The following is a 25,731-nucleotide window of genomic DNA, read 5'->3' as shown; positions in this document are numbered from 1 at the left end:
GGCCTGGCAGCAGCTATGTGAGGCCCGTTATCTTGCAGCACCCTATGTCAAAAAATTTAACACACCAGCAGTGTGAAGAGACCTGAAAGTGGCACATGGCAGCAGAGTGTGGCGATGGAGACAGCAGCAATGGGAGGCCGTACAGGGACCCATGAGAGACTCTGGACCTGGCAGCAGCAGGAGGAGGTGGTATATAGGGGCCCATGGCAGATTAGGGGCCTGGCAGCAGCTATGTGAGGCCCGTAATCTGCCTGCACCCTATGTCAAAAAATTTAACACACCAGCAGTGTGAAGAGACCTGAAAGTGGCACATGGCAGCAGAGTGTGGCGATGGAGACAGCAGCAATGGGAGGCCGTACAGGGACCATGACAGACTCTGGACTTGGCAGCAGCATGAGGAGGCGGTATATAGGGGCCCATGGCAGATTAGGGGCCTGGCAGCAGCTATGTGAGGCCCGTTATCTTGCAGCACCCTATGTCAAAAAATTTAACACACCAGCAGTGTGAAGAGACCTGAAAGTGGCACATGGCAGCAGAGTGTGGCGATGGAGACAGCAGCAATGGGAGGCCGTACAGGGACCCATGAGAGACTCTGGACCTGGCAGCAGCAGGAGGAGGTGGTATATAGGGGCCCATGGCAGATTAGGGGCCTGGCAGCAGCTATGTGAGGCCCGTAATCTGCCTGCACCCTATGTCAAAAAATTTAACACACCAGCAGTGTGAAGAGACCTGAAAGTGGCACATGGCAGCAGAGTGTGGCGATGGAGACAGCAGCAATGGGAGGCCGTACAGGGACCATGACAGACTCTGGACTTGGCAGCAGCATGAGGAGGCGGTATATAGGGGCCCATGGCAGATTAGGGGCCTGGCAGCAGCTATGTGAGGCCCGTAATCTGCCTGCACCCTATGTCAAAAAATTAAACACACCAGCAGTGTGAAGAGACCTGAAAGTGGCACATGGCATGAGAGACTCTGGACCTGGCAGCAGCAGGAGGAGGCGGTATAGGGGCCCATGGCTGATTAGGGGCCTGGCAGCAGCTATGTGAGGCCCGTTATCTTGCAGCACCCTATGTCAAAAAATTTAACACACCAGCAGTGTGAAGAGACCTGAAAGTGGCACATGGCAGCAGAGTGTGGCGATGGAGACAGCAGCAATGGGAGGCCGTACAGGGACCATGACAGACTCTGGACTTGGCAGCAGCATGAGGAGGCGGTATATAGGGGCCCATGGCAGATTAGGGGCCTGGCAGCAGCTATGTGAGGCCCGTTATCTTGCAGCACCCTATGTCAAAAAATTTAACACACCAGCAGTGTGAAGAGACCTGAAAGTGGCACATGGCAGCAGAGTGTGGCGATGGAGACAGCAGCAATGGGAGGCCGTACAGGGACCCATGAGAGACTCTGGACCTGGCAGCAGCAGGAGGAGGTGGTATATAGGGGCCCATGGCAGATTAGGGGCCTGGCAGCAGCTATGTGAGGCCCGTAATCTGCCTGCACCCTATGTCAAAAAATTTAACACACCAGCAGTGTGAAGAGACCTGAAAGTGGCACATGGCAGCAGAGTGTGGCGATGGAGACAGCAGCAATGGGAGGCCGTACAGGGACCATGACAGACTCTGGACTTGGCAGCAGCATGAGGAGGCGGTATATAGGGGCCCATGGCAGATTAGGGGCCTGGCAGCAGCTATGTGAGGCCCGTAATCTGCCTGCACCCTATGTCAAAAAATTAAACACACCAGCAGTGTGAAGAGACCTGAAAGTGGCACATGGCATGAGAGACTCTGGACCTGGCAGCAGCAGGAGGAGGCGGTATAGGGGCCCATGGCTGATTAGGGGCCTGGCAGCAGCTATGTGAGGCCCGTTATCTTGCAGCACCCTATGTCAAAAAATTTAACACACCAGCAGTGTGAAGAGACCTGAAAGTGGCACATGGCAGCAGAGTGTGGCGATGGAGACAGCAGCAATGGGAGGCCGTACAGGGACCCATGAGAGACTCTGGACCTGGCAGCAGCAGGAGGAGGTGGTATATAGGGGCCCATGGCAGATTAGGGGCCTGGCAGCAGCTATGTGAGGCCCGTAATCTGCCTGCACCCTATGTCAAAAAATTTAACACACCAGCAGTGTGAAGAGACCTGAAAGTGGCACATGGCAGCAGAGTGTGGCGATGGAGACAGCAGCAATGGGAGGCCGTACAGGGACCATGACAGACTCTGGACTTGGCAGCAGCATGAGGAGGCGGTATATAGGGGCCCATGGCAGATTAGGGGCCTGGCAGCAGCTATGTGAGGCCCGTAATCTGCCTGCACCCTATGTCAAAAAATTAAACACACCAGCAGTGTGAAGAGACCTGAAAGTGGCACATGGCATGAGAGACTCTGGACCTGGCAGCAGCAGGAGGAGGCGGTATAGGGGCCCATGGCTGATTAGGGGCCTGGCAGCAGCTATGTGAGGCCCGTTATCTTGCAGCACCCTATGTCAAAAAATTTAACACACCAGCAGTGTGAAGAGACCTGAAAGTGGCACATGGCAGCAGAGTGTGGCGATGGAGACAGCAGCAATGGGAGGCCGTACAGGGACCATGACAGACTCTGGACTTGGCAGCAGCATGAGGAGGCGGTATATAGGGGCCCATGGCAGATTAGGGGCCTGGCAGCAGCTATGTGAGGCCCGTAATCTGCCTGCACCCTATGTCAAAAAATTTAACACACCAGCAGTGTGAAGAGACCTGAAAGTGGCACATGGCAGCAGAGTGTGGCGATGGAGACAGCAGCAATGGGAGGCCGTACAGGGACCATGACAGACTCTGGACTTGGCAGCAGCATGAGGAGGCGGTATATAGGGGCCCATGGCAGATTAGGGGCCTGGCAGCAGCTATGTGAGGCCCGTTATCTTGCAGCACCCTATGTCAAAAAATTTAACACACCAGCAGTGTGAAGAGACCTGAAAGTGGCACATGGCAGCAGAGTGTGGCGATGGAGACAGCAGCAATGGGAGGCCGTACAGGGACCCATGAGAGACTCTAGACTTGGCAGCAGCATGAGGAGGCGGTATATAGGGGCCCATGGCAGATTAGGGGCCTGGCAGCAGCTATGTGAGGCCCGTAATCTGCCTGCACCCTATGTCAAAAAATTTAACACACCAGCAGTGTGAAGAGACCTGAAAGTGGCACATGGCAGCAGAGTGTGGCGATGGAGACAGCAGCAATGGGAGGCCGTACAGGGACCCATGAGAGACTCTAGACTTGGCAGCAGCATGAGGAGGCGGTATATAGGGGCCCATGGCAGATTAGGGGCCTGGCAGCAGCTATGTGAGGCCCGTTATCTTGCAGCACCCTATGTCAAAAAATTTAACACACCAGCAGTGTGAAGAGACCTGAAAGTGGCACATGGCAGCAGAGTGTGGCGATGGAGACAGCAGCAATGGGAGGCCGTACAGGGACCCATGAGAGACTCTGGACCTGGCAGCAGCAGGAGGAGGTGGTATATAGGGGCCCATGGCAGATTAGGGGCCTGGCAGCAGCTATGTGAGGCCCGTAATCTGCCTGCACCCTATGTCAAAAAATTTAACACACCAGCAGTGTGAAGAGACCTGAAAGTGGCACATGGCAGCAGAGTGTGGCGATGGAGACAGCAGCAATGGGAGGCCGTACAGGGACCCATGAGAGACTCTGGACCTGGCAGCAGCAGGAGGAGGTGGTATATAGGGGCCCATGGCAGATTAGGGGCCTGGCAGCAGCTATGTGAGGCCCGTAATCTGCCTGCACCCTATGTCAAAAAATTTAACACACCAGCAGTGTGAAGAGACCTGAAAGTGGCACATGGCAGCAGAGTGTGGCGATGGAGACAGCAGCAATGGGAGGCCGTACAGGGACCATGACAGACTCTGGACTTGGCAGCAGCATGAGGAGGCGGTATATAGGGGCCCATGGCAGATTAGGGGCCTGGCAGCAGCTATGTGAGGCCCGTAATCTGCCTGCACCCTATGTCAAAAAATTAAACACACCAGCAGTGTGAAGAGACCTGAAAGTGGCACATGGCATGAGAGACTCTGGACCTGGCAGCAGCAGGAGGAGGCGGTATAGGGGCCCATGGCTGATTAGGGGCCTGGCAGCAGCTATGTGAGGCCCGTTATCTTGCAGCACCCTATGTCAAAAAATTTAACACACCAGCAGTGTGAAGAGACCTGAAAGTGGCACATGGCAGCAGAGTGTGGCGATGGAGACAGCAGCAATGGGAGGCCGTACAGGGACCATGACAGACTCTGGACTTGGCAGCAGCATGAGGAGGCGGTATATAGGGGCCCATGGCAGATTAGGGGCCTGGCAGCAGCTATGTGAGGCCCGTAATCTGCCTGCACCCTATGTCAAAAAATTAAACACACCAGCAGTGTGAAGAGACCTGAAAGTGGCACATGGCATGAGAGACTCTGGACCTGGCAGCAGCAGGAGGAGGCGGTATAGGGGCCCATGGCTGATTAGGGGCCTGGCAGCAGCTATGTGAGGCCCGTTATCTTGCAGCACCCTATGTCAAAAAATTTAACACACCAGCAGTGTGAAGAGACCTGAAAGTGGCACATGGCAGCAGAGTGTGGCGATGGAGACAGCAGCAATGGGAGGCCGTACAGGGACCCATGAGAGACTCTGGACCTGGCAGCAGCAGGAGGAGGTGGTATATAGGGGCCCATGGCAGATTAGGGGCCTGGCAGCAGCTATGTGAGGCCCGTAATCTGCCTGCACCCTATGTCAAAAAATTTAACACACCAGCAGTGTGAAGAGACCTGAAAGTGGCACATGGCAGCAGAGTGTGGCGATGGAGACAGCAGCAATGGGAGGCCGTACAGGGACCCATGAGAGACTCTGGACCTGGCAGCAGCAGGAGGAGGCGGTATATAGGGGCCCATGGCAGATTAGGGGCCTGGCAGCAGCTATAGGAGGCCCGTAATCTGCCAGCACCCTATGTCAAAAAATTCAACACACCAGCAGTGTGAGGAGACCTGAAAGTGGCACATGTTTGAGGCATGATTCATGGCGGATTTAGTCAGTTGTGTCAGGAACTGGTGGTTTGAAATCCAGACTAATCCACGCCTGATTCATTTTCACAAACGTGAGTCTCTCCACACTTTGGGTGGACAGTCGTGTCCTCCGCGGAGTTACAATACCTCCTGCCGCACTAAACACGCGCTCCGATGCCACGCTACTGGCCGGGCATGACAGCCTTTCAAGGGCAAATTCAGCTAGTTGGGGCCAAAGGTCAAGTTTCGTTGCCCAGTAGTCAAGGGGATTGTCTACCTCGGTTGGCAGGGTGCTGTCCAAGTAGGCCCAAGCCTGTTGTTTGAGCTCCTGCTCCAGGTCCACCTGATGCTGCTGCTGCTGCTGCGGCTGGTTAGTAGTTTCCTCACTGCGCTGGTGAAGAAAGCTACTCATCATCGACTGCAGACTGAGGCAGCCGCTGCTGGTGGAGCTGCCACTGCTCCTACCACCCCACCCCTCCCCTGCTGCCATGCCAGCGGAACGCGAGCGCACAGGGCCCACAGTGTCTGAGGATGGACGTTGGCGCACAAAGGCAGAGACCAACTGACTACATAGGTGGTTTTTATAGTACGTAATTTTGGCCTCCCTCTCAGCAGGTGTGAAAAAGGCCACCATTTTGGACCGGTAGCGAGGGTCCAACAAGGTGGACAGCCAAAAGTCATCCCTCTGTCTGATGGTTATTATTCGGCTGTCGCTACGCAAGCAACCGAGCATGCTATGGGCCATTTGTGCCAAGGAATGCGAGGGACTCCCTGCCTCCATCTCCACAGCATACTGCCACGGTGCGTCTGGGTCCTCTGTCTCCTCCTCCTCCTCCTCTACCAGATGCTCCTGCTCCTCCACTCCTGTCCGCTGAGTGGAAAAACCACCCATTTCACTCAATAATTCCTGAGCACAAATGTCCTCCTCTACCTCCTCCTCTTCTTCCTGTCCTGCCCCCACAGGGGTCATGTGGCGTTGACATCTGTGCGCCACGTCTACCGCACCCTGACCAGCCATTGTTAACAGCATTTGTTCCAGGACGTGCAACAGAGGAATGACGTCGTTCATCCCATAGTCCTGCCGACTCACGAATAGCGTGGCCTCCTCAAAGGGCCTGAGCAAGCGGCAGGTGTCACGCATGAGCTGCCAATGGCTGACATCTAAGTTACACAGGGGAGTACCTTTATCCGCTTGTAACATCAGGAAATCGGTGATGGCCTTTCGCTGCTCGTAAAGGCGGTCTAACATGTGTAGGGTTGAATTCCACCTTGTTGCAACGTCGCAGATCAGGCGATGCTGTGGAATTCCGTTCTGCCGCTGCAGCTCAATGAGGGTGTTCTTTGCGGTGTAGGAATGGCTGAAATGCATGCACAGTTTACGTGACATTTTAAGGATGTCTTGCAGTGGGATGGTGGATTTTAGGAACCGCTTGACAACCAGATTGAACACGTGAGCCATGCATGGCGCATGGCACAACCTTCCTTGACGCAGAGCAGACACCATGTTCTTTCCGTTGTCAGTCAACATGGTTCCGATTTTTAGTTTGCGCGGAGACAGCCATCTGTCGATTTCTCTGTTCATTACACTCAGCAGTTCCTCCCCTGTGTGACTACGTTCGCCAAGGCATACCAGGTGCAGCACAGCGTGACACCGTTGCGCCCTGCACATGTGATATGCCGGTCGGGTAATGGGACTTGGCACGGGGGTGGCGGCTGAGGACACGGCGGAAAAAGAGGTGGTAGAGGCGGACATGCTTGCTGGACCAAGGACGTGCAAACGTGGAGGCAAAAGCGTCGTGACCTGTCCAAGTTGCTGGTGCGGCTGTGCCGGCACCACGTTCACCCAGTGGGCCGTAAATGACATGTACTGTCCCTGACCGTAGTTACAGCTCCACACGTCGGCGCTGCCGTGCACTTTGGCAGAGACCGACATGCTCAAAGACTGGCCCACCATCTCTTCTACATGTGAATGCAGGGCTGGCACTGCCTTTTGGGCAAAGAAATGACGGCTTGGCACTCTCCACCGCGGCGCGGCACAAGCCATCATTTCTCGGAAAGGTGCTGAGTCCACCAGTTGGAAAGGGAGGGACTGCAGCACCAGCAACTTGGACAGGAGGACGTTCAGCTTTTGCACCGTCGGGTGCGTGCTCGCAAACTGTTGTCTCTTGGATACGGATTCCAAGAAAGACTGTTGACGGAATCCGAGAAGAGGAGTAGCAGGAGAAGGAGCATCTGAACGAGCGGAAGATGCCAATGAGCGACAACTCCCCTCAGCAGAGGTGTTGGAGCCTTGACTGGCTGATAGAGGGCGATTGACGACGTCGGGTGACGGAGCAAGTAACGGAGCGGGTGATGGAGCGGGGGCTGGGGCAGGCAGAACCGCCGTATGTTTATCACGGTTTTCCCAGGCCACCGAATGGTGACGCTGCATATGCTGACGCAACGCTGTAGTCCCAACATGGGCCCCCTGGCCACGCTTGCATTTCTGGCCACATAGTCGACATACGGCTACGTTTACTTCCTCGGGCGGCTTGAGGAAAAATTGCCACACCACCGAGTAGGAAACTTTGCCCCCGCTACTCTTCACTGGCTGACTGCTACTTCCTCCGTGCGCACCGGCACCACTACTGGCCGTGGTGGTAGGCTGCAGTGGAGCTGGTGCTCTACTCCGTGGACGTTTGGCTCCACTGACACTGATGCGACCCTGCTGCTGTCTCCTGGGCAACCCACCGACTGTTTTGCTCGCTGCCAAGCTGCCACCCTCTTCTCCTGATGATGCGGAAGAAATTGCCTGATGACGACGAGGCTGCCAAGTGCGATCAACCTCCTCATCATCAAGTAGGGTCTCCGCCTCACTACTAGCCCCCTCGGCTGCGTCTGGGTCAGGAGACAGACCTGTCTCTAGACCGGCTACCGAGCCACTCTCCTCGCCAGTACTTGTTCGCTTGGCTGCTGAAAAGGCCGATGTCTCCCCCCGTTCCTGACCGCCCTCTGTTAGCTCTTCCTCACTGTACAGTGGGGCTGAGCCCACAGCATGCGATACTTCGCTTGGTGAGGGAACAGCAAAGGACAGGGGCAGGTAGAGGACACGTGATTTCAGTGGGCTTGGTCCCGGGCCATGCCAACTAACGGTTGTGTCTGACGTACCCACCGACCGTTGGCTGTAGGTGTCAGAGGTGACCTGGGAAGAGGAAGACGACCGAGCCAACCAATCAATGACGGCAGGGTTGTCGGTGGAGACACGACCGCTGGATGACACCGGGAGCACTGGCCTCTGGCTGCGAATACTGCTGCCTCGACCCCTTCCTCTGCTGCCACGTCTGCTCGCTCCTAAAACATTGCCTCCTCTGCCACTCCTCTGCATGTTGTCTGACATACTATTTAATTCAACGATTAGGTGTCCCTGAGTAACAATTCTCTGGCACTCAGTAACAATTCTGTCTGTCCCTGAGTATGAATTCTGTGGCCCTGAGTAACAATTGTGTGTCTGTGCAAGTAACAATTCTGTGTCTGTGCAAGTAACAATTTTGTGTCTGTGAGAGTAACAATTCTCTGGCACTCAGTAACAATTCTGTCTGTCCCTGAGTAACAATTCTCTGGCACTCAGTAACAATTCTGTCTGTCCCTGAGTATGAATTCTGTGGCCCTGAGTAACAATTCTGTCTCTGTGCGAGTAACAATTCTGTGTCTGTGCAAGTAACAATTTTGTGTCTGTGAGAGTAACAATTCTCTGGCACTCAGTAACAATTCTGTCTGTCCCTGAGTAACAATTCTCTGGCACTCAGTAACAATTCTGTCTGTCCCTGAGTAACAATTCTCTGGCACTCAGTAACAATTCTGTCTGTCCCTGAGTATGAATTCTGTGGCCCTGAGTAACAATTGTGTGTCTGTGCAAGTAACAATTCTGTGTCTGTGCAAGTAACAATTTTGTGTCTGTGAGAGTAACAATTCTCTGGCACTCAGTAACAATTCTGTCTGTCCCTGAGTAACAATTCTCTGGCACTCAGTAACAATTCTGTCTGTCCCTGAGTATGAATTCTGTGGCCCTGAGTAACAATTCTGTCTCTGTGCGAGTAACAATTCTGTGTCTGTGCAAGTAACAATTTTGTGTCTGTGAGAGTAACAATTCTCTGGCACTCAGTAACAATTCTGTCTGTCCCTGAGTAACAATTCTCTGGCACTCAGTAACAATTCTGTCTGTCCCTGAGTAACAATTCTCTGGCACTCAGTAACAATTCTGTCTGTCCCTGAGTAACAATTCTCTGGCACTCAGTAACAATTCTGTCTGTCCCTGAGTAACAATTCTCTGGCACTCAGTAACAATTCTGTCTGTCCCTGAGTATGAATTCTGTGGCCCTGAGTAACAATTCTGTCTCTGTGCGAGTAACAATTCTGTGTCTGTGCAAGTAACAATTTTGTGTCTGTGAGAGTAACAATTCTCTGGCACTCAGTAACAATTCTGTCTGTCCCTGAGTAAGAATTCTCTGGCACTCAGTAACAATTCTGTCTGTCCCTGAGTAACAATTCTCTGGCACTCAGTAACAATTCTGTCTGTCCCTGAGTAACAATTCTGTCTGTCCCTGAGTATGAATTCTGTGGCCCTGAGTAAGAATTCTCTGGCACTCAGTAACAATTCTGTCTGTCCCTGAGTATGAATTCTGTGGCCCTGAGTAACAATTGTGTGTCTGTGCAAGTAACAATTCTGTGTCTGTGCAAGTAACAATTTTGTGTCTGTGAGAGTAACAATTCTCTGGCACTCAGTAACAATTCTGTCTGTCCCTGAGTAACAATTCTCTGGCACTCAGTAACAATTCTGTCTGTCCCTGAGTATGAATTCTGTGGCCCTGAGTAACAATTGTGTGTCTGTGCAAGTAACAATTCTGTGTCTGTGCAAGTAACAATTTTGTGTCTGTGAGAGTAACAATTCTCTGGCACTCAGTAACAATTCTGTCTGTCCCTGAGTAACAATTCTCTGGCACTCAGTAACAATTCTGTCTGTCCCTGAGTATGAATTCTGTGGCCCTGAGTAACAATTCTGTCTCTGTGCGAGTAACAATTCTGTGTCTGTGCAAGTAACAATTTTGTGTCTGTGAGAGTAACAATTCTCTGGCACTCAGTAACAATTCTGTCTGTCCCTGAGTAACAATTCTCTGGCACTCAGTAACAATTCTGTCTGTCCCTGAGTAACAATTCTCTGGCACTCAGTAACAATTCTGTCTGTCCCTGAGTAACAATTCTCTGGCACTCAGTAACAATTGTGTGTCTGTGCAAGTAACAATTCTGTGTCTGTGCAAGTAACAATTTTGTGTCTGTGAGAGTAACAATTCTCTGGCACTCAGTAACAATTCTGTCTGTCCCTGAGTAACAATTCTCTGGCACTCAGTAACAATTCTGTCTGTCCCTGAGTAACAATTCTGTCTGTCCCTGAGTATGAATTCTGTGGCCCTGAGTAACAATTGTGTGTCTGTGCAAGTAACAATTCTGTGTCTGTGCAAGTAACAATTTTGTGTCTGTGAGAGTAACAATTCTCTGGCACTCAGTAACAATTCTGTCTGTCCCTGAGTAACAATTCTCTGGCACTCAGTAACAATTCTGTCTGTCCCTGAGTATGAATTCTGTGGCCCTGAGTAACAATTCTGTCTCTGTGCGAGTAACAATTCTGTGTCTGTGCAAGTAACAATTTTGTGTCTGTGAGAGTAACAATTCTCTGGCACTCAGTAACAATTCTGTCTGTCCCTGAGTAAGAATTCTCTGGCACTCAGTAACAATTCTGTCTGTCCCTGAGTAACAATTCTCTGGCACTCAGTAACAATTCTGTCTGTCCCTGAGTAACAATTCTGTCTGTCCCTGAGTATGAATTCTGTGGCCCTGAGTAAGAATTCTCTGGCACTCAGTAACAATTCTGTCTGTCCCTGAGTATGAATTCTGTGGCCCTGAGTAACAATTGTGTGTCTGTGCAAGTAACAATTCTGTGTCTGTGCAAGTAACAATTTTGTGTCTGTGAGAGTAACAATTCTCTGGCACTCAGTAACAATTCTGTCTGTCCCTGAGTAACAATTCTCTGGCACTCAGTAACAATTCTGTCTGTCCCTGAGTATGAATTCTGTGGCCCTGAGTAACAATTGTGTGTCTGTGCAAGTAACAATTCTGTGTCTGTGCAAGTAACAATTTTGTGTCTGTGAGAGTAACAATTCTCTGGCACTCAGTAACAATTCTGTCTGTCCCTGAGTAACAATTCTCTGGCACTCAGTAACAATTCTGTCTGTCCCTGAGTAAAAATTCTGTGGCCCTAATAACGTTTCTGTGGCCCTAAGTAACAATTCTCTGGCACTGAGTAACAATTCTGTCTGTCCCTGAGTATGAATTCTGTGGCCCTAACTAGCGTTTCTTTGTCCCTAAATAACGATTCTGTGGCCCTCATTAACAAGTCTGTGTCCCTGAGTAATGGTTCTCTGTCCCTAAGTAACTTCTCTCTGTCCCCAATTCTCGTTTCTGTGGCCCTAACTCTGTCCCTGTCCCTAGTACAGAGCGGTCTGCCTCTGTTCAATGACTGCAGGCAAATGAAGATTTCCAAAATGGCCGCTATATATACCTCGACCATTACACAGTGCTGGCTGGCTGGCTGCTGATTGGCTGATGCGATCACATGTCGTTGAGGAATGCATTATGGGGCAGCGCGCCTTGTCTGCGCGCCTTCCCCGACATCCCCGCTCCGTCGCCGCACATGTCAGCCGCCATTTTCGGAAAAATTTCGATTCGCGCGTCCGAATTAGGCTGTTTTTCGGATTCGGCACGAATCGAAATTTTTCCGAAATTCGACTCGAATTCCACTTCGGATACTTCGATTCGCTCATCTCTAGTAATAACTGTAAATAGACATACAATCACATTGTGCTATATGCTTGTTTTCCCAACATTTGTTTTTACTAGACTCTATTATTTTTTCTTTAGCCAGCGTTAGCCCACCAAAAAGGATACACCATTTTAAATGCATAGCAGATCTATCACAAATCCACCTTTTATTGCTTCATAGGCTCAGTTGTATTGCTTTAAAGACCAAAGCATGAAAGCAATGCTAAGATGGAGGATTTTGTCTGTAATCTCATTACTGCAGGCGCTGGGGTCATATGAGAGCTTAGCATTAGAAATGTGTCTATGCATTTGGTCACTCAGGCACCCAGTGCTCATACATAGGGGAAGGACAGAGCTTTCAGTTTTATGTTAGTTGACTTTTGTTTATATACTTACACTTTTGTGTTACTGTATTTAGGGCTGAACTCCAGAATTGTAAAAAAAAAAATACTCTTGCAGTGGGGTCCTCAAGCACTGCAAAAGGTTAAATGTTCTTTATTTCCAGGTGTATCGGAGAGGCTGTATTACTTGCCATACTCCCTGCCTGCTCCAGCCGGCTTCAACGTTGTCCTCTTCCCCTGGCACTCTGTGCTGTTGATGGTCCTTCTGTGCCATCATGTACAATGCAGGGCTATTAAAAGAGAAGTGTGGGATTTCAAAATAAAAAAACAATCATATGAGCCCAAAGAATCAAATAGTAGTGAAATGAAATCTCCAGTATAACAATAGTGTCCAAAACTCAATAGATTAAATAATTGATACAAAAGAAGAATCCAATCTTCCTGTGAAATCCAGTCTGTAAAGCCACCACCTAGATTGCGATTCAATTTTGCTTACCAAATGAATATGACTCTATAGCTATAAGAGTCTTAATGGGCTTAAGGAATGCATACTGATCCACACTCCCAGCCACCAAACAACTCCCTCTGCAAGGCTGGTCCTCTGTCAGGAATGGGCTCAGCACAGGTGGTGCTGGGGTTCACCTGCCGTGTGGGCTGCAGTACCAGTGCTGGCCAGCGGGTGCTCTCAGCAGCCAGAATCTCACTCCTGCAATCAAGCCTTCACCTGAGGCTGATTGCAGGAGGAGTATTTAAGCAATGGCCAGACCTGCAGTCAGTGCCTTGGTGTTTGTTTCCCATGAGCCCCTGTACCTGCTAGCCTGTGTTCCTGCTCCTGTATCCTTGCTATTTGATTGTTGCTGACCTGGATTGTTCCTGACCGTGCTGTACTCTCCTGCTCTGACCCCTGGCTTGCCTGACCTCTCTCTTGGATGCCCCTAATTTGCTCTGACGTATTGTTGCTGACCCAGCATGTGACCCGACCATTCTCTGCCTGCTGCCTTGTACTGCGCTGCCCCCACAGTTACCGACTCTGCCTGTCTGACCACGCTTCTGCTCATCCATCCATCCTGCTCGGGCCCATCCGCCTCTTCACATCAGGCTCTCAGTTTGCAGATACCTCTGGCGGATCCCTCTACCACGGGTAGGTGTACTCAGGGGCCGCGACCTGGTTTCGGTCTGCTCCAAGTCCATCCCCACCATCAGGGGCCCTGGTGAACAAGCAGACTGGGACTTAGACTCCGCGCTCTGGGGAACCCTATTCCGTGGATTGCTAGAGGTACCACCAGGCGGTTCATTACAGTACCAAACGGCCTGTCTGACCATTCCACCTCTCCAGCCCTGATAATGCCTGTGTTCCCACACATTTCATACCCGGATCCCTGACATCCTCTTTGCAAGGGGTATCGGCACAAGGCTCATCACTCAATCATTTCCAAATGTGTGCAGTGATATGCCAATGAGCAGAGAACAAAAAGCTCCACATAGTGGGAAAACGTCTATATATTTATTAAAAGCCAATAAAATTGCACTTACAAGCAAAGAAATAAATAGAGCTGTATACAATTGCATACACAGCTCTGCACTTCTGGTCCATTTCCAATATATGTGATAACATCACAACAGGCTCTACCCAACATGTTTTGTCATAAAATGACATCTTCTGGGGCATGGACGCCATATTGAGTCACCACGCATTATACAGCCTCTTCAATTGTCCAAGAATTTAGAGGCCATAGCTCATTGTAAATCCAACCAAGCCTTCCACTAGAGCGATTTCAAGAAAAGACACTGTCTAATTGACTGGACATTTTATTTCTTTACTATTTGATTTGTTCGGCACTTATTTAGTGTATTTCAGCACAGCACATTTTTTGTATATATTAAATTGCTGTGAAAAATATTTCAAAGTGTGCTTGCTGCTCATAGTTGATTGTTATCCCACAAGCGCAGTTACTATTTTAGTTCTAAGGTTAAAACAATCATATGCACCTTGGTGAATGCAGCATTGGTCTGATGCTACATTTATCCCCGCCGCCTCAAAGACTATTGATCGCTTGGTTCTTCGTCTTCATTAAACCAGTGACTGTCAGTCTGGTCTGCACTCACTGGAGTGCCAGCCTGTGGAAGGGCGGAAATGTCCGGCTCAGGAGGCTAAGTCAGCTGCCACTCAGACATCTGGGTGGATCCCGACATTAAAGTCAGGATCCCTCCAAAGTCTGGAACACCTCTGTGGGGCTAAAATCCTCTGTCAGCTGAATCTGGGAGTCAGGAGTGCAGAACTAAATGTGCTGCTGTGACCCACAGGAGAAGTAGAGCCAAAAGTGCCAAGACACTCATTCACAGAGTTCTGTGAATGAGTGTCTACAAGTCCCGGCAGCCTTAGCGGCTGTCGGCTGTAGGTTTCAATGAACTACCACGACGCTGTGGAGCGGTACATCTTGTATGGCTAGCAGATATTCTGACAGGTCTACAGAAGACCTACATGGCATCAGCAATCTACTGATCACTGGTGCAATGGTTTACAGGCTCCTTTGGACAAAAAATAATAAATGCACATTTTTTTACCTGCAAAAAAATGTGCATTTACTATTTTTGTCCAAAACGTGAACTTATCCGTTAACATTTCACCACATGTTACTATAATAAGTGATATTAACTTTTTTTTTTATAGAATAACAAACATTTCATACTTACCTGCTTTGTGCAGTGGTTTGGCACAAAGCAGCCCCAATCCTCATCTTCTTGGGTCCCCCACCAGCGTTCTTGGCCTCTTCCTCCTGTCTAGTGCCCCTATAGCAAGTAGCTTGCTATGGGGGCACCTGAGCAGGCTCACTCCTGAGCTGCTGCTCTGTGTGCCCATTCACACCCAGCCACGGCTCGACCCACCCTTCACTGTCTCCTCATTGGCTCACTGGCTGTGATTGAAAGTAGCAGGTGCCAATGGCTCCTACTTCTGCCTCAGCAAAAAAGTAGGGAGAGACCCTTGACAGCCGAGGCTCTCATGCACATTGCTGGATCAAGATGGAGCTCAAGTAAGTATTAAGGAAGGCTGGGTGCGCTACTGCACACAGAAGGTTTTTTATCTTCATGCATAGAATGCAAAAAGAAAAAAGACTATTGAACCTTTACAACTGCTTTAACATGTGCAAAATTATGCCGCTATGAGGATCTTTAAGGATAAGGTAACTGTTTAAAGTCCAGTTGAAGTCTCACACATTTCTATTCTTTTATAGTCCTTTTTTGCTTTGAAATTATTTAAGCTGACCACCAGGGGCGGACTGACAACTCATGGGGCCCCCGGGCAATAGGGGCTCATGGGGCCCCTGTGTCCTTGCCCAAACTCAAAAAAGCCTATGAAAAAGGTACCAGGGGCATCTCATGGGGCCCCCTACTGACCCCGGGCCCTTGGACAGTGTCCGAGTTTCCAAATGGTCAGTCTGCCCCTGCTGACCACAGATGATTAGGCTTTTTTTTTTATTGCAGCCAGCAGGATGAATAACAAAAAACAAACAGATTCCTCCATCCACACAAGCAAGATGGATAGAGGAATCCTCCCATGCTGGGACATTGTATTCTGACATCAGGTCTTTGCAGTCATAATACACTGATCAGCAGCTGCAGCAGCTGATCAACAAACATTTTTACAACCTCTTTATTCAACAGAAGTCGATCTAATGATCAACTTCTGTTGAACAGGGACAGCCATGCAAGGATTGAAATTTGATCAGGCCTACAGAACTGGCCAGTTTTCAATGCACCTAGCTTTAGGTACCATTTTTCTTGTTGCTAATGATTCTTCCTGCCCTTCAATTCCAGTACAGTCACACCCCTTAACACAAATGTCCTCACATGGATTTGTACAGCAGAGTAAGTTAGAGGTCATGTTTAAAGTAGAATTCCAGCCTAACAATAACTATGTTTAAAAATGCCTCCCTCCCCCCAGCTACCTATCCTGCCTAACCTGTGTAAAAAAAAAAGATGTATATAATTACCTAACATGAGCAGTGGCTTCAGGAGGGAGGAGGAAGCGCTCGATGACTGGGAATTCCGGGGGCCATTGTGTCACCCATAGGCACCCAACTGTTGTTGACTCTCCCTTCTCTCCCCTGCAGCTGCCACTCACTGAAACAGGGGAGCTGGAGCTGTGGGATTATGTGATTGGACTGAAGCACGCTAAAAATAAGTAACTATACAGATAGTTAGTATTAGGCTGGAATTCTACTTTAAGACAAGACCAGTTCTGGTATTGGTAATTGGTGACAGTCTACCTCTTGTGCCTACTGGACTGCACAGTCATATTTTCAGACACTGCAAAACTGCGTTAAGAGGAAATTGAAGGCAAGACTATAAAAATGAAAGTTGTTAACATATTGTCTTTCTGACATAAATTGGGATTTAATACAAATTTGTAATTTTAAGCTTTTCTGAGGACAAATGGAAGTTCCCCTACTATATATGATTTTTTTCATTAAAAAAATGTACACTGCTCACAAAAATTAAAGGAACACTGAAAACATATCAGATCTCAATGGGGAAAAATATCATGCTGGATACAGTTACAAGAAAAAGTATGTGAACCCCTTGGGATTACGTTTAGTTTTGCATGAATTGGGCATAAAATGTGCTCTGAACGTCATCTAAGTCACAACAATAGAAGAACACAGTCTGCTGAACATAATACTACACAAACATTAGATGTTGCCATGGTTTAATTGCACATAACATGTAAACATTCACAGTGCAGGGAGGAAAACGTATGTGAGGCCCTAGCTTAATGACTTCTCCCAGAGCTAATTGGAGCCAGGAGTGAGCCAACCTTGACTCCAATCAGTGTGATGATATTGGATGTGTTGCTGACAGCTGTCCTGCCCTTAAAAAACACACACCTGTTTTGGGTTTACTGGTTTCAAGAAGCACTGTCTGATGTGAACCATACCTCGCAGAAAAGAGCTCTCAGAAGACCTACGATCAAGAATTGTTGACTTGCATAAAGCTGGAAAGGGTTACAAAAGTATCTCCAAAAGCCTTGATGTTCATGTGTCCATGGTAAGACAGACTGTCTACAAATGGAGAAAGTTTAGCACCGTTGCTACTCTCCCTAGGTGCGGTCGTCCTGTAAAAATGACTGCAAGAGCACAGCGCAGAATGCTGCATGAGGTAAAGAAGAATCCCAGAGTGTCAGCTAAAGACCTACAGAAATCTCTGGCACATGCTAATATTTTTGTTGACACATCTACAATAAGGAAAACATTAAACAAGAATGGAGTACATGGGAGGACACCATGGAGGAAGCCATTGCTGTCCAAAAAGAATATTGCAGCACGTTTGAAGTTTGCAAAAGAGCACCTGGATGTTCCACAGCACTACTGGCAAAATATACTGTGGACAGATGAAACCAAGATTGAGTTGTTTGGGAAGAACACACAACACTATGTGTGGAGAAAAAAAGGCACAGCACACCAACATCAAAACCTCATCCCCACTGTAAAACATGGCGGAGGGAGCATCATGGTTTGGGGCTGCTTTGCTGCCTCAGGGCCTGGACGGATTGTTGTCATTGATGGGAAAATGAATTCCAGAGTTTATCAAGACATTTTGCAGGAAAACGTACGACCATCTGTCCGCCAACTGAAGCTCCGCAGAGGATGGGTGATGCAACAGGACAATGAACCAAAGCATACAAGTAATTCAACAAAACAATGGCTGCAACAACACAGAATACGCCTTCTGGAGTGGTCCAGTCAGAGTCCTGACCTCAACCCGATTGAAATGCTGTGGCATGACTTTAAGAGAGCGATTCACACCAGACATCCCAAGAATATTGCTACACTGAAACAGTTTTGTGAAGAAGAGTGGTCCAAAATTACTCCAGATCGTTGTGCAGGTCTGATCTGCAACTACAGGAAACGTTTGGTTGAGGTTATTGCTGCCAAAGGAGGGTCAACCAGTTATTAAGTCCAAAGGTTCACATACTTTTTCCTCCCTGCACTGTGAATGTTTACATGTTATGTGCAATTAAACTATGGCAACATCTAATGTTTGTGTAGTATTATGTTCAGCAGACTGTGTTCTTCTATTGTTGTGACTTAGATGACGTTCAGAGCACATTTGATGCCCAATTCATGCAAAACTCCACGTAATCCCAAGGGGTTCACATACTTTTTCTTGCAACTGTATCTATACTGATATGGACTGTGTAATGTGTTAGGAATGTAAGAATGCCCCCTCGCTTGATGGAAATGAAAATAATCAACCTACAGTGGACTGAATTCAAAGACACCCTGAAAATCAAACTGCAAAAATGATGCAGCAGGCTAGTCCATTTTGCTGAAATTTCATTGCTGCAACTCAAAATGGTACTCAGTAATTTGTATGACCCCACATGCTTGCATGCATGCCTGATAACATCGGGGCATGCTCCTAATGAGACGATGGATAGTGTCCTGGGGTATTTCCTCCCAGATTTGGACCAGGGTAACACTGAGCTCCTGGACAGTCTGAGGTGCAACCTGGTGGTGCCGGATGGACCAAAACATCATATCCCAGAGGTGTTCTATTGGATTTAGATCAGGCGAGTGTGGAAGCCATTCAAGGGTATGAATTCTTTCATCCTCCAGGAACTGCCTGCATACTCTCACCACATGAGGCTGGGCATTGTAGTGTACCAGGAGGAACCCAGGACCCACTGCACCAGCGTAGGGTCTGACAATGGGTCCAAGGATTTCATCCCGATACCAGTCAGGGTGCCATTGTCTAGCCTGTAGAGGTCTGTGCGTCCCACTATGGATATGCCTCCCCAGCAATGAGCACAGGGCCCACTAGAGGGCATAAGGCCCTCAGGCCACCCTCATGAAGTCTGTTTCTGATTGTTTGGGCAGAGACATTCATACCAGTGGCCTGCTGTAGGTCATTTTGTAGTGCTCTGGCAGTGCCCATCTTGTTCTTCTTTGCACAAAGGAGCAGATGCCGTTCCTGCTAATGGGGTAAGGACTTTCTACGACCCTGTCCAGCTCTCCTAGAGTTACTACCTGTTTCCTGAAATTTCCTCCATGCTCTTGAGACTGTGCTGGGAGACACAGCAAACCTTCTTGCAATGGCATGTATTGATGTGCCATCCTGCAGGAGTTGGACTGCCTGTGCAACCGCTGTAGGATCCAGGTATCGCTTCTTGCTACCAGTAGTGACACTGACCCTAGCCAAATGCAAAACTATGAAAAACAGTCAAAAAAGATGAGTAGCGAAAAAAATGTCAGTGGCCTCCACCTGTAAAACCATATCTGTTTTGGGGGTAGTCTCACTGTTGCCCATCTAGTGCACCTGTTGTTAATTTCATTAACACCAAAGCAGCTGAATCTGATTAACAACCCCCTCTGCTACGTAACTAACCGGATCAATTTCCCTGGAGTTTAATTGACTTGATGCTATACTCTGATTAAAATGTGGTCCTTTAATTTTTTTGAGCAGTGTGGCTAAACTTTCTTTGTTCCTACTTTTTTTTACCTGCCTACTTAATTTTATTCTAGATATGGTTCTACACCAACAGCATATTTGAGGCATCCGGTATTCAGCGTGATACTACTCCATATATTACTCTCTCCACAGGGGGCATAGAAATTTTGGCTGCTGTTTTATCTGTAAGTAATATCAAACTTCCAAATGTCTCCATGTTATTGTAAATCTTCTGTGGTTCTTCATAAAATAAAAATAATAATTACTTGACGTCAGAAATGTATTAATGATCACTGGGATGTTTACAGGTTGTCTAGAGAACACTGAAAGGGCATATAATGATGTAACTGTACATTTTTAATAGTTGCTAAATGTAGCTCTGTATAGATCTCAGAAAAAGACTGATTTTTGTCTTGGTTTCTAAGGCTTCACACTAGATCATTCTCTGAAAAGCAGTCTGTTAGCTGGATAAATGGGGATGTCTCTTTGCTGGATATATGGGGATATCGCTTTGCTGGAAATTGTGAATTCATAGTTCATAGGATTTAAGGCTCTTAATATGTGCAATCATACAACTAATTTTTATTGCTTGCATTATTTTTCCCATTATGGGTGTGTGTGGGGCCACATGTCTAAGACCTCACAAAGCCTAGAGCTGCTTCTTGGACTGCTTTTCAAAGTACAGCTAAGCAACTGATGTCAGACCTGTCTTTTTGCCTAATGACAATTTACAATGGTACTAATGCAACTGCAAGCCAAACTGCACCATTGACTTAAATGCCTGAGTTTGACAGGTGGTGCCGCCTGTATACTGGAAATGCTGAGTTACATTTGCCATTTGAGGTTGTTGCATGTGACTAACACCCTCTACCTGTATTATAGACTTGTAGATGGGTGGTCTACCACCCAACCTGTGCTCAACCACCTGTTTTTACCTGTGTAAAAGGTCTATTATTATGCAAGTTTATTGATATTCTAAACCAGACTCCTAGATTTATCCATTACTTGTGCTTGGTAAAGCACAGATTCAGTTTGGGCAGGGCAATGTCAGGAGCATGTAGCGCTCCTGCTCCATCACAGTTGCTGGTCTCATTACAGCATCCTGGTTTTGATTGTGATAAATTCTCCCTGTCTGTCCACTTGCAAAAGTGATTGATGTGGTCACTCTCTGGGTGGAGACCAAACGGGATTTAAGCCAGCCAAGCCTGCAGTCTCATGCTTGTGATATTTTGTTTAACATGTGCTTCAAGCTCCCTGTTTGTCTGCTCTGCTATTTGGATTTCCCAGTTTATGAATTTGGATTGGAACTTGGACTACTCTGTGAATTCTGCCTGCCTTTTGACTATGGATTTGACCCTGACTATTCTGAACCTTGCCTGTCATGTACCTGGACTGTCAGTAAACCACTCTGCCTGTGTGCCGACCGCAAGTACCTGTCTATTGTGCTCAGTTCACCCCTACCACGGCATGGTAGCTAGGCACTATAGCATTCTGTATATGTCCAGGGAGCAACCGAGTACCTGTAGGCCTGCTTGCCTTATGGGATAGGAGGCTGCTATAGGTGAAGAACACAGAAGCCAGCTAGAGTGTATGAGCACCTGCTTTAGGGGTATGCTTGCCCCTGCTTTGCCTCACCATTGCAATGTGATGTTTGATACGTGAATCATGAAAGGAAAGCTTCTCCTGGTTTATAGGAGCTGAAGGATTTGGGGTAATATTTGGGCCAATTAAGATAAGCAGGCTTCTTTCTACTTCTACTGAGACAGGCCTTTTTGGATCTCTGTTTCCATAAGCAGGACAAAGAAAAAGTTAATGAAAAGTTGTTCTTTATTTACTCTTGTGCACAATCTCCATTTGTGGCATTATTTGTGAGTAGAACATTGTGTGGTCTATGAACTTTTGCCAAGTCTCCTGGGGGATAATACGTTTATATCTATTTTTCACATAAAGGCATTGTGGCCTTTTGTCAAAACTGGATACATTTGTCATGATTAAGTTGCTTTTGCTACAACTCAGATATTAGAGCTTTGGGAACAAATTTAGAGTGATTCATAGCAATTCGATGCAAAGAATCATGGGAGATAGTGAATGCAATAAATATAAGGGAGGGCAGGATACTGAAGGTGTATAGTGTTCAAATACAGACATTTAAAGATTTTATAGCTTAAAGTGTTACCAATCCCAGGACCCTGCATTCACTATATCTGGTCTCCCACAGTACACAGAAAATGGAAATGCAATTATTTTAGTAAATATAAACTGCTAAAACCTTTTCTCATCAGCAGTATATAGCAGTTTCTAAAATATTAGTGCATCGCTAAAAAATGCATGTCATAAATTCCATAAACACATGTGACTTAAATGCATATGTGAGTAAAGTGCTGAAAGTGCAATATTAATATAACTAGTTCAAGATTACATAAAATGCAATAAAATAAGTTCATCAGCGCATTCTTGAATTTAAAAAGTCTCTTGTGCAAAGATATCAGCTGAAGAAATGCCTATGATTGGCATGTGAAGTTATCCGTGAAGAGTAACTGCAAAAGCTTGCAAAAGGAAATCCACCCTTGGTATGGATATACACTCACCAGACCATAAATTATAATGTGCATTGATTATAATACATTGCACATCTGGGGGTGCAGTGGTATGCTGCTGAAAATGCATCTGATTGTGGATGTGGACATTTATTTCAAGTGTTAGTCTTCAGGCTGAGGAATGCTTGAGCAGACATTTTGCCAGGAGAAATGGTCCAAGATGGTGGCCACAAAGACAGTTACATGGGTGCTCTTTCCAAGAAGTCGTATGTGAATAGGTGCTGTGTGGTGTGGAGTCAATTATGAAGAGTCAGATTGTAGATAACAAGAGCTTGTGTTAAAGAAATGGCTCAACATTACAAACAGCCCAGTGGGGAGAGCCCCATGTTAGGAAACATTCACAGTTCTGTGCAGCTTGGAGGTATAGCTGGTTCAGATGCACTGATAGGTCTGTCTCAGAGGGCGGAATGTGGTCTGGCTGATCCAATCCCAGTGGGGAGACTTCCAAAAAAGGGTGGCGTATCCTTAGCCTGTCCCTACTGGAACCGTTCCCTGCCGCTAATCACTTTCCCTGTCAGACTGGTGCTCTTTCCGTACACTATCCACTTTGCCAAATGTACGCCAAAGCCTGGGGGCAGAGACCTAGAAAGGCTCTGTAGACCCAAGATGGCCGCCTTTATAATGCAGAATAAAACTAATCAGGATTTGCAGCTGCACAATTATTATCACCTTGTAGGAGATGTGCACATCATACATTTGTATTCTTCAAACATAGTAAGAGGATAGTGGGTTATTCAACCCTTCGTCAACAAACACATAAAATAGAAACACCAGTTTGAATTGCAGTTTTAAAAAATCTGTTTATAGCAACCCCTCCTCAAAAAAAAAATGAAAAAACAGCAGGATCAAAGTTTGAATCTAAAAAACCTAAAGCTACATGTGAGTAGTTTACAAACATGAGCCTGAATGTCTGCTAATTTTAAGCCTAGAGGAATTGAGGGGAAATCTCACTAATGGAACTCCAGATAATAGTATTACCAGACAAGGGTCCTAATCCCTATTCACTGTATCCAAAGCTAAAAAAATGGCTGGATATCAAACCCTAGTTTTTTTAAACACTTTCAATGGCTGAGCATGCAGCTTCTTTATCTTTAATACTTTCCTATGTAGTGCTTGAGTCCTTTGTGTTCTGCACCTGTGATGACCCAGTGTTACCTGGGCCAAGAGCACAAACACACCTTAATGGGCTGTATTTAAAGGCGAAGCCCAAGAAAAGTCCGCAATAATAGTTTACAATATTATTGCAACTCAGGTACCTAGTGTACAGGATGCCAGGGGTGGGTCCTGGATGGCAGGCATATTTCTTCGCTATTTGGGTTGTGGTCCCTTTAAGGAGGATGGTTTGAAAGCAATGTTGAGTACTCAGGGTTCTCACCCATGCAGCGTGATTGGATTCTCTGGATTCCTAAATCATTATTAGGGACCTGGAATTTTGGAGGTTCCTCCAAACCTCCAAATCCTGATTATAAGATTTTGGCCCTGAAGGGGTTAACTCAGGAACCCTCCCCCAAAACCCCAGTGTGGGACCAGTATAATGGGGGTGAGCCATTCTCTTGTTTTCAGAGTTATGGGCTATTTTGTGGTTGCTGAAGTAAGCTGTTTTATCTTCTAGATTGCTTGCAAGTTCAGTAAAGACTGTCATTTTTACAAGCAGCTGGCTGTGATCATGAGCTCCCCTATCACTCTTGTTATTACACAACACAATTTACAGGGAGTCACTGTTCATTCACTACATCTGCTTGGGAAGCAACCGATGAAAAAACATGCACTAAGCAGGCGTGAGAAAGCAATACTTGTTTGTAATGCAGATTAACAACAATCCAACAAAGTAAAATGCTTTAGACATATGCAGAACAAATACATTTGTTTTGTTTTGGAATTATTATTATTATTATATTATTATACAGGATTTATATAGCATCAACAGTTTGCTCAGCGCTTTACAATATAACGGGAGACAATACAATTCAATACAAGAGGGTTAGGAGGACCCTGCTCCTTGGAGCTTACAATCTAAGAAGGAGGGGCTAGTGGTACAAAAGGTAGTAACTGTGGGGAATAGACTGGTAGGAGGAGTAGAAGATTCCATTATTAGCTGTGGGCACAATAGGCTTCCTTGAAGAGATAGGTTTTCAGTGATCGCCTAAAAGTGAACAGAGTAGGCGATAGTCTGATAAATTTGGGTAGAGAGCTCCAGAGGTTGGGGGAAGCTCTGGAGAAGTCCTGCAGATGAGCATGGGAGGAGGAAACAAGGGAGCTAGAGAGCAGGAGGTCATGCGAGGAGCAGAGAGTACAGTTTGGGTGATATTTGGAGACAAGATTGGTGATGTAATTTGGGGCAGAGTTATAAATGGCTTTATATGTTAATGTTAACGTTTTGAATTTTATCCATTGGGCAATGGGAAGCCAGTGGAGGGATTGGCAGAGAGGTGTAGGCTGTGTACAGAGGTGGGCTCCCCAGGATACAGTGAGGTCATGAACGAGCAAAGCAATCCCAACACCAGCTTTTGCCACAACAGAATTTTACTTAGATGTGGCAAATAAACACAACCACAAATACTGGGAACATACAATAAATTTACATACATCCAGCCCAAAGGCTGAGACCCTTGTGCTGCACAGCATGGCGCCTTCTGATGATGAAGGTAGAAAGAGTAGTAATTTACCTACTGGCGGGCACAACTAAGCTGCCACACCTTACCTGTTATTACCCTAAGAGAGCAGGAATCAGTGTATGGGTGTACGGTATGGGCTAGCCTGCGGTGCAGCACAACAGCTTACAATCTTACACAAATCTACAGTATTCCCCCTCCCATAACTGGTCCTGTAGCACGTGCCTGAGTATTCCTTCTGAGCAAAACGCCAGTCTGGCTTGAGCTCTCCAATGTGAAATGTCACTTTAAGTTGTGGAGTCCTTCCAATGATCAGTAACAACACTTGTGGCCTGACACAAACAGAGACCCCAACTAACTAACTATAGGCCTGGACTCAGTCTCAAGGCGCCAACACTGAAATGAGGTGTGTGCACGATCTTACCGACCCAGGTCTGCTTTGCATCCGCTAGTGACTCTGAACAGAACAAATGTCTCTCCAACAAGCATGAGGTCTCGCCGTATATGTTGCTTGGTTCCTCTGCTCTCATCAGCATTCGTGGCAGCAATCTCATCAGCTTCCTGGCAGCAATCTTATCAGCTTCACTTAGTTGCAGCTCTGGGAAGCTCTGAAGAAGTCCCGGGGGTGAGCATGGGAGGAGGAGACAAGGGAGCTAGAGAGCAGGAGGTCTTGTGAGGAGCGGAGAGTACGGTTTGGGTGATATTTAGAGACAAGATCTGTGATCTAATTTGGGGCAGAGTTATAAATGGCTTTATACGTTATTGTTAATGTTTTGAATTTTATCCGTTGGGCAATGGGAATCCAGTGGAGGGATTGGCAGAGAGGGGTGGCAGATACAGAATGGTTAGTAAGGTGGATGAGTCTGGCAG

At 47.3% G+C, this 25,731-nt stretch overlaps 1 protein-coding gene across 1 annotated transcript in view; it reads left to right on the top strand.

Moving 5' to 3' along the window:
- The window catches only part of SLC2A9 (solute carrier family 2 member 9), a 424,638-nt gene that overhangs the window by 138,793 nt on the left and 260,114 nt on the right, over positions 1-25,731 (top strand). The window contains exon 9 of the mRNA XM_089677407.1: positions 19,727-19,837. Coding sequence (XP_089533533.1) covers positions 19,727-19,837 — 111 coding nt within the window. The remainder of the gene's footprint in view (positions 1-19,726; positions 19,838-25,731) is intronic.

Source organism: Staurois parvus, unplaced genomic scaffold, assembly GCF_062004578.1.
Source record: "Staurois parvus isolate SC_StPar_1 unplaced genomic scaffold, SC_StPar_1.0 ptg000186l, whole genome shotgun sequence".
Taxonomy (NCBI): Eukaryota; Metazoa; Chordata; class Amphibia; order Anura; family Ranidae; genus Staurois; species Staurois parvus.
Note: the sequence above shows the minus strand (reverse complement) of the source record. Positions and strands in the feature narration are given on the sequence as shown.